The following is a 10135-nucleotide window of genomic DNA, read 5'->3' on the forward strand; positions in this document are numbered from 1 at the left end:
AGTGTAGATTCTACAAGGACTATTCTAATAATCTTTTAACTTACTACTATGTTCCTAGAGTGGTTATCAGTGACATTTAGCAGACACTAGGTGGAAAATACATATAACTTAAATGAATAAGTATTATAAAGCAGATTTGAGGAGTGAGACAGTTTTGCAAGTGCTAAACTTGGATCCATTTTTAACAATCTAACTATGACTTTGAGATAGCAGGCCCTCATGTTATAGAAAGAGACCTGAAGTAGGTGTGCCAGATATGTGAGCATAAAAATAGAACTCTGACTGCAATAACACATGAGATTCTTCTGGATAGTGGATAAAATGAGGGCAAGATGTTGGTACCGTCAACCTAAGTAGTGCTCCAAGATGTTAAAAAAAAAAAAAAAAACCATTCAGGTGAGCAAATGCCAAGGAAACTACATAGGAAAGATCATTAAGAAGAAGAGAATATGAATATAATCAAGTATTAATTAAAAGTAGAGAATATAAAATCTAAAATATTTGTGATATTTGTTAACTGTCAGTTCTCCGTTTTTCTGTCTCTGTCTCTGTCTCTGTCTCCCCCCCCCCTCTCTCTCTCTCAACAAAAATTTTTGAGATAACATTCTGCTCAGACATGTAACACCTTTATTTTCGGTTTCCAAGTTTTGAACTTATAGGTGTGTGCCTAAATTCCCAGTTTGGTTATCTGCTTACATTGCTGTAACATAAACATTCCTAAGATGGGTTAATTCGAGAGGAAAGGAGTTTATGTTGGCTCTTGGGTCTAGAGTCTCCAAAGTCCAAAAACGTGGTACTGGTCAATGATGTGGGCTACTTAAGTCATGACAAAGTGTGGGCAGAGAAGCAGTATTTGCAAGAGAGAAGAAATATGTAGGCAACCTCACTTTATACAAACCTGCTCTTGCACAAGCAAACAAGCCTCAAGTAAAGAATTGGTCCCTTTTAAACAGTGTAATTGTCTTTTTTTAAGTCAATATGTCCTAACAATGTCACAATGAGTATCACAATTCAGCATAGGTTTTAGAGAGAGCCAAGCATATACAAGCCAAGTTGTGTGTGTCACGTGGTAAAGGTACCTGAGGAAGAAGTGTCTTTTCTCCAAGGAGAGAGAAGAAAAAGGTAATTTGGATAGAGACAAGCTTCTGGGGTACAAAAATCAATGTGAGGAGCTTCTGCTTCACAGATGACTTTACTTCTTATAAAATCAAATAAAATGCTCAACAACTGTGAGTTGAATGAAAATGTCCAAATGAACCAGCAAACTTGAAGATTGGCATGAGCTGAGATTTTAATCAGCAGTTGGAGGGAAGAGCCACAGGGACTGCAAGGGACATATCCAGGGATGGTCAACAGGGTCTGGAACTGGTTTGAGTTGAACTACAATGACTGTGGTAGAAAGAATCTTGCTCTGTTATGAAATCTCTTAAGTGCCACTTGACACCTCCTGTTTAGAATGGAGAAAGAATGTGGCAAGTTGGTTAACGGCTGAAGTTCCCAGCCAGTTGACGAAAATAGACAGAACATAAACTGGTTAAGAGCACAGGCAGAAGTGTGTCCAAAACCTGGAACTCTGAGAGCAGTTGGAAGGGAGAACTGGAGAAAGGAAGTGCTCACTTCACATCTGATTCCCAAGGAGCATGTTTGGTAGGAGAGCAAAGAAGTGATTGGAAAGAACCAGTGCTTATCTGCAAGGCGTCAATCCTTTTTAATTAATGAGAAATGTTTATTGTCATTTCTCATGCTCCCCTTTCTCCCAGTGCTCCTTACCCAGTGGCAATCCATCTGGAGGCTCTTCTGGATGCTGGCCATTTATCTACACTGCCAGTGCTAGAACATCCTTGTGCCAGCTTCAGTCCATCTCCCTGCTGGCTCCATCCACAGTCTGTTCCGCATACAGAGCTACAGAGCTCGTCAGTAGAACTGGGCACCCGTGGTAAAGTCAATTCCCACTGTTCATTGATTTGCTGCTGTGTTCTCGGAATTCTCAAAAGGAGCATTGCACACATATCTGTGATATTCTTGAGGCCCATAACATTCTCCTTTGCCCTAGCTTTGTCACTTTCTGAAAATATGTTCTGATTCTGACTTAATTACTTCTTTTCAAGCTGTATTGTCTCCATGCACTGAAGTCCTGCATAAGGAGAAATGCCAGGAAGTTAGTTGCATGTTGGTATCTTGTGGGCACGCTCAGTTTGTGTGCTCTACTACACCAGAGCAGAGATAAGTGTGTGTGACTCATGGAAATCAATGCTGTGATTTATTGGTAGAAGGTGCTACATCATTTTATCAAAATGATAAATTTTTTGATTATTGAGAGGTGATAGGCACCTCTGTGTGGCAGATAGGGAAGGGGCGAGCCTGGGTCAGTGCCGGTGACCTTTTCATCTCATTTCTATATTCTAGATCTTCATGAAACTGCAGTGCGTTGCTCTGTTTTGGGAAAATGTCTGCATGGTAACAAGGGATAATTGAATCTTGAAAATGACCTTGGACTTCAAATCATTTTTACAAGACCCTTGTAGAAATATCTGTTTATAAAATTTGTGTGGAATCTGATAAAGCAGGTAGTGGTACCTCAGTGATGTTGGTTATCCAAGGATTTCTGCACTAACGCCATTTCTTCACAAATAAATCAGTTTGCCATAAAAAATATTCTTCACACATATTTTATCTCTTCTTTTATCACCTTACAAAGTAATTCAATGGTATTCTAAGTCTTCAACTCTCCCAAGGAAGAAGATCAAACTTTTATGCATCTCTCAAAAGCAGAAATTGTTGACATTATATGTAGTAGAAATGACCTGTAATTACTCTTTTCTCTGGTTGTTTCCCTGAAGACATAAGCACTCCTGTCATCTACAAACAAATACCCCCTTCTCCTTGACACACACAGCCACCACCAGTGTAACAAGACCCAATGCTATGTCATCCGTTCCGTGGCCATTCAGTGCAGAGCTCAGCATCACGATACATCAAGAATTGTATTGGCAGCCTATCAAGACATAACATAAAATGTAGGCTTACTTCAAGAAACTATCACCTGAAATACAGCTGAATAAAGTCTTTTCTATCCAAGTTCTCAGTGTGAAAATCTCCCCCTGGTGGATTTTAAGAGTATGTGTTTTCCCAAGTTAGACCATTTTAAGATAATAAAAGCTGAAACATTACAGGTGTGAAAATTGATTCTATCCATCCCCAAGACATTGTAGTTGCTTAAAAGCTTGTTATCCAAAGAACTTTAAAAGGAAAATATGAAAAGAATTGTGAAAGGAAAATAGAGTAATTTAAGTTTACATTATTTTTACATGCAAGTGTGAATGCAGAATTTCTAATAGTTCCCACTTAAGTTACTAATCTTTAGTGATTTTTAGCATTTTAATGAAAGAAGCATGCTAATTTCCCAGTTAGTGAACAGAGGCATAATGCTTCAATTGGGAAAAGTAGATTCCTTCTCCTGTGACTCTGCCATCTGTCTATCTTTATCAGGACGACAAATGTCAATCAAATCGATGAAAGTTTAAGGGCAAAGACCCTAGGGCACCTATAATATGCAAATGCTTGCTCTGGTGCAGTGGTTCTCAATATTGCACAGGAGTAGATAAAACCACAGGAAAACAAAGATATTTACATTATGATTCATAACAGTAGCAAAATTACAGTTATCAAGTAGAATACATTAATCGCATGGTTGCAGGGTCACTACAACAGGAGGAACTCTATTAAAGGGTTGGCAGCTTTAGGAAAGTTTGGAACCACTGCTGTAGGGAATTCATTGTGTTAGCTGATTGTGTTTCAGGAGTGGTGCTTTATTATCATTATTACTACTGGGCATACATTTTAGCTATGATTTGGTGAAATCCAGACAAATCATTTCAAAGCACTTCCTGGTATACTGCCTTCTCTCTAGTGTCTTAGCCAACCCTTTATGAAATATACATTTGCTGGAGAAAGGACAAAGATAAGTCATGAAATGAGCACAGGGATTTGTTAGAGGGAGCTAAGCAGAAATTCTCTTCCAAGAACAAAGGGGCAGCAAAGCCAGAGACTTGAACACAGATGTTATGAAGCTGTCTCTTGCTCTGACTACCACAAATGCAGACTTGAGCAACAGGTCAGTAGTCTATGGGTAATGAATTTTCTTTGGCAGACACATTCCCAGAGTTCATCAGTCTTACATTTTTTTAAGGTCTTCTGATATGGGTAACTTTTCAAAAATTTATTTAATCTTCTAATTAAAAGATTATCTGTTACCTTTCATGATTAGGAAAAATAGAGGTGACTGTTGGATTCACTGGGAAATGTCAGACCAAGTGTTGAGTTTTGTGAGAGATCAGAAATCAGCAGTATGTCTTGGTCATCCTGATTACATGCTCCGTGGTAGACATCTAATGTCAAATCCAAGCACTGTGACCTTTAGTTTCCTAACTTTGACCAGTTACTTAGTCTAACTTTTGTCAGGCTGATGAAAAAAATCACCAGGATAGATGTTAAAACTATTCACACAGACCATAGCATCTTTTGTTCACTTTCATATGCTAACAGTATCATTTTCAGACATTATTTTAAAACTCCTTACTAAATTGAACTGATTTCACATTCAACAAAAAGTCTTTGTCTCTGTCTAGTACGGGAAAAAAGGCAGGGGTTAATTCTTCATTTCTTTGTCCTATTTTACTTTTTATCACATTTTCTTCTCTGAGTTAATTGTCTTCTGCTCTGCAGAGGAGGGAGAAGAACATTGGTGGATGGGGCAATTTTTTGAGCCAAGCAGTTATTATCCTGTCTGCACTGGCACCCTCTGGCTTTGACATGTTTGTTCTCTCTTCTATTCTGCTCTGAGTTGGGAAACATTCTGTCCTCCATCCCTTTTCCAGTGTCCCCTTCCACCTGCCTATAAACCCACCCACCTCCTGATATGATGCACAAACTTCCTGTCTTCTTGAGTTACATCAGGAACTGTCACCTGTCTGCCTGGAATGCTGGGGTTACACTTTATTCCTCTGCCTGCTCTCTGTCTCTCTCTGTCTCTGTCTCTCTGTCTCTGTCTCTCTGTCTCTGTCTCTGTCTCTCTCTCTCTCTCTCTCTCTCTCTCTCTCTCTCTCTCTCTCTCTCTCTCTTTCTCAGAACAAGTCATTAATTTGTCTCTCACTTACCTTTAAATTCCCTGGGAATGAGTAAAACTTCATGTTCTGGTTCTTCTCCCACCTCAGGCGGCACTGTCACACTCTCTGGTTAAGTTTCTGGAAGTCCTCATACTTCAAAGGTAATATAAGCTGTGACTTCTATCGTCCTTCCTAGGAGAAAAAAAAATAGGAAAAAAACGCAGTGCTTTCAGACTCACTGACAAATAGTTTGCGTTTCAGTCTTTCTATTCTTACAAGTGGACTGGAGGAGGCTAAGCGGTGGAGAGAGGTGGACTAATGTCTCTGGAAAGTAAAGGCTTTTTTTCAGCAATGAGAATTAGCCTGAAGACCTCACTGCAAAGTAAGGCAGATTTTATGTTTGTAATAGTCAAACGGTTAGGTTAAATTGCTGAGCATGGTGGTTAGACATAATCCTTATGATGTGAGGTAACTAAACTGACTTTGCTGCAAGGACTCAAGGGTTTACTCAGCTCAGGGGCCAGCTGGCCTCTTAGACACTTGTCAGTATCAAGTCGGTAAAGTAAAATATGATGCTGATAAGGGTGATAAACATGTAGCTATTTTAGTTGAAGGTGTGACATGTCCAAACACTTCTGAATGGAATGTAGGCCACTGTGTTGGATTGTGTAGACCCAGCTGCACAAGAAATAGGGATTAGAGGATGCCACTTATCTACAGTAATCACTCAATGTTATTTTTTTTTTTCAGTTACTGCAGCACTTTTATTTTCTTTACACAATGACGTGTTGCTGGGGCCTAATGTTCTCACTGAACAGTAGAAAACCAAAATTTGTCATTTCTTAAAGAATTGAGTACAAAAAAAACCTTACATAAATTAAAAGGATGAATACATTTACAGTTGTCGATACAAACATTCCCAACTCAAGGCAAGTAACAACAACCCATGGCGGTCAGGAGGTTAAAAACCAGAAATGAAACTGGGTCCTAAGGCTCGGACTTTCCCACCCTGCTAGACTGGCAAGAAGTGGTAACTGGTTCAGGAACACTTGTCAGCCTCGGGAAATCCTGGAAGTCTGCTGTTGGTTAATACCCTGCACAGATCACTACGCGGTGCTCACAGAGATTCACCAGGCTGGGGACTTCTCTTCCACCGTGTGCTCCCCAGCCACCAAGTGACCGAGCCACATGAACTAAGGACTAAATCAAGATATGCACAGGGTATTAAACATATACCAAGGGAACAGTTAACTTGAATACAAGGTCAAAAATCAGCAACAAGTTCTACGATCCAGTGCTGATATCAGATACAAGCTTCAAGGACAAATTTCTTTTCAAAGGCTTATTCCAGTTTCATGAGGCTAGCATGAGGTGTGTACATTTGCCAGGGCAAATAGATACTTCAGAATCAGCTCATGCAGCAGATGCCTGGCACCTGCTCAGTCCGTCTAGAAGCATTTGCAGTGGACAATGGAGGGGCCCGACTCATCATACTCCTGCTTGCTGATCCATATCTGCTGGAAAGTGGACAGTGAGGCCAGGATGGAACCGCCAATCCAGACTGAGTACTTGTGCTCAGGGGGAGCAATGATCTTAATCTTCATTGTACTGGGTGCTAGGGTTGTGATCTCCTTCTGCATCCTGTCAGCAATGCCTGGATACATGGTGGTACCACCAGAAAACACTGTATTGGCATACAGGTCTTTGCGGATGTCCACATCACACTTCATGATGGAGTTGAAGGTGGTCTCATGGATGCCACAGGACTCCATACCCAGGAAGGAAGGCTGGAAGAGAGCCTCTGGACACCGGAACCGCTCATCACCGATAGTGATCACCTGCCCGTCAGGTAGCTCGTAACTCTTCTCCAAGGAGGAAGATGATGCAGCAGTAGCCATTTCTTGCTCAAAATCCAGGGCAACATAGCACAGCTTCTCCTTTATGTCACGAACAATTTCCCTCTCAGCAGTGGTGGTAAAGCTGTAGCCCCATTCAGTCAGGATCTTCGTGAAGTAGTCTGTCAGGTCCCGGCCAGCCAGGTCCAGACGCAAGATGGCGTGGGGAAGGGCGTAGCCCTCGTAGATGGGCACTGTGTGAGTGACCCCATCACCAGAGTCCATGACAATGCCAGTGGTGCGCCCAGATGCGTACAAAGACAGCACAGCCTGAATGGCCACGTACATGGCTGGGGTATTGAAGGTTTCAAACATTATCTGCGTCATCTTCTCTCTGTTAGCTTTGGGGTTCAGGGGGGCCTCGGTCAGAAGCACTGGGTGCTCCTCGGGGGCCACACGCAGCTCATTGTAGAAGATGTGGTGCCAGATCTTCTCCATATCATCCCAGTTGGTGACAATGCCGTGCTCGATAGGATACTTCAGGGTCAGGATACCCCTCTTGCTCTGGGCCTCGTCACCCACGTACGAGTCTTTCTGGCCCATGCCCACCATGACGCCCTGGTGTCAGGTGAGCCCGACAATGGAAGGAAACACGGCCCTGGGGGCGTTGTCGCCAGCAAAGCCAGCTTTGCACATGCCGGAGCCAATGTCAATGACGAGTGAGGCGATTTCTTCTTCCATTGCGATCGGCGAAGGACGGTACGAGGGAGCAGCAGAAAGAAGCGCACTAGGAGCCGGCGGCGGAGTGTGAGACCAGTGTTTTTTTTTAAAAAAAATGTTCAAATATTAAAGAAAGAAAGTGACAGATACACTATTATTAAATTTCTGAGCCAGTGAAAAAACTGATTTCTCAAATCCTTCTGGGCAGCTGAACTATAATATTACACTGTTATCTATACCTTATACATATCAGTTTGTAATAAATACATTTATTATGGCCAATCCATGTCAATGTTCTAAACACACATTATGTTTATTTTTTACAAGTACTCTGCCAAGTAGTTGCATAGCATATCTTCAATTTATGAATGGCGAAAGCAGGCACAGAGAGCTCAGCCACCTACACAGGACAGAGAGATAGGAGCATGAGCCTTAAACCCAGAAGTGCAGCCCAGCACTGAAACCCATCAGTACCTCCATGTGGTTCGTAACCACCCATCTTCTGATGGCTGCAGACTGGCAAGTATTCAAGGGGCAGCTGACCATAGAGCTGAGTGAACTCCTCAGTTCCTGCTTCTGTTCCTTCTACCACTTTCTGCTGGGTACATTTTGTTTGCTATTCAATTTGCATTGTCATATGTTAATTTCTGGAATAAATGTATTAGAGTTATTTGTCCTGATAGTCAAAATAATTAAGGAGGAAATAAATTAGCAAACAGGGCAGGAACTTATGGACTGGAGTTTGGGGGATTTTTTTTTTTTTTTTTTTGGTTTTGATTTGATTTTTGTTTTCTATCTTTCACTTTTTTCACCTTATTTAAAATGGAAAACATGTTCATATCTGAACACATAGAAACTCTCTATGAAAGGGAAATGACAGTACTCATGATCTAACCATCTAATGAAAAGCACTGTTGCCTTCATAACTGTCCTTCCAGGCCTAAGCACACCTGGGTGGGGGATGTTTGAGTTCATTGGTGAGTGTCTCCTGCTTCCTATCTGAATGAAGACCAATATCCTGGTTTGAAATTAGCACCAAAGCCACAGTGGCTGGTGTGGTTTCCTCTCTCTAGCCACTAACTGACCTGGGAAAGCACTGCTGATTAAGGTTTTTTGTTTGTTTGGCCTGTTTGATTACCCTTCAAGTTATAAAATCAAGTTTATAAACTGTTAAATACAACATATCTGTTACTCTGTATTCATTATGACCTAAGAGAACAAAAGTCAAAGTTAGTCTTTTCAGGAGCTGTAGCCTGGAACCTGACTCACCTGCACCTCATTTGATTTCAATTCCACCCTAGACTCAGCCCTCCCCAGTAAGCCATCCCATGTACTTTAGGGTAGATATCCTTCCTCATGGTCACACCTAAGCCACATCTGTGTCATCCTTTCCTGAGTAGTTACTACTTGGTCTTGATTTGGACACAGAATTTGTGGTCCTACCATGTAGTCAGCTTGCTCTAACCTTGGAAAAGAACTTGAACTCTACAAGCAGGGAATTCTTGAGTCAGTAAGAATGTCATTTTGAATATAGTTTGGATGAGGACTCCAAGGTTCAGACTGGAAATCTGTAGTAGTGCCTAGAAACTTCTATTTTTATGATCAGATAGATCAAGAGCTTCATGAATCCTTTGGTAGAGATAGTGATTAAAATGAAATAACCATTAATTATTTGAACCCATAAGTGTTTTCTTTTTAATCAAAAATGTATTATTATTTTATTGTATGTTTCTTTCATGTCTATGAACCATGTATGTCCATGAAAAACAAAATAAAACAGATCTCCTGGAGTTACAGGTGGTTATGAGCACAAGGTGGCAGCTGAGAATGAAGCCCTAGTCCTCTACTAGAGCAATGGGTACTCTTAACTGCTAAGCCAGCTTGCCAATATTCCAGTAGATCTTTTAACTAATGCTGTAGTGAGACAAAAGAAAAACAGAGCTAAGAGGATAGATAGAGCCTCACTTCAATGTGCTTGAACCAGAAACACGTTGGGGGATGAAAGGGCTCATTTGGCTTAGAGTCCACCATTGTGTTAAACTGAAGGAAGAACTTGGAGGAGGAACTGAAGCAGAAACCAATAAGGACTGCTGCTTGCTGCCTAGTTCCAGGCTGACATTCAAATACCTGTCTCATAAAGCCCAGGCCCACCTGCATAGAGGGGCTGAGATGCAGACAGGAGTGCTATATCACATAGCAATTAAGAAAACACCACCCCTCAGGCAATTTCTCAACTGACAGTCTTTCCAGGTGTTGCAAGTTGACAAAAACTGAGTATCACATTACACCTGCAGGCATCTCTGCACAGTTGCTACACACAGGAAACGCTTCTGACTAGAGAAACATCCCTCTCCCCACCCCCCCAAAAAAAGTGTGTTCTTTTAACTTCACATCTTTTGAGAGCAGTCAAAGTCACCCTCCTTCTTCACTTTTTGGTCTAACTCTGTCAAATACATCCACACATACACCACTCTG

At 41.4% G+C, this 10135-nt stretch overlaps 1 protein-coding gene across 1 annotated transcript; it reads right to left on the bottom strand.

Annotated features, from left to right (window-relative positions):
• Positions 1–6268: 6268 nt before the first annotated feature.
• LOC308429738 (actin, cytoplasmic 2-like) lies at positions 6269–7659 on the bottom strand. Its single transcript, XM_080928660.1, has one exon. The coding sequence runs from the start codon at positions 7550–7552 to the stop codon at positions 6554–6556; it is 999 nt and encodes a 332-aa protein (XP_080784786.1). The 5' UTR covers positions 7553–7659; the 3' UTR covers positions 6269–6553.
• Positions 7660–10135: the final 2476 nt, after the last annotated feature.

This window comes from Micromys minutus (assembly GCF_963924665.1).
Source record: "Micromys minutus genome assembly, chromosome: 1".
In the NCBI taxonomy this organism is placed as follows: Eukaryota; Metazoa; Chordata; class Mammalia; order Rodentia; family Muridae; genus Micromys; species Micromys minutus.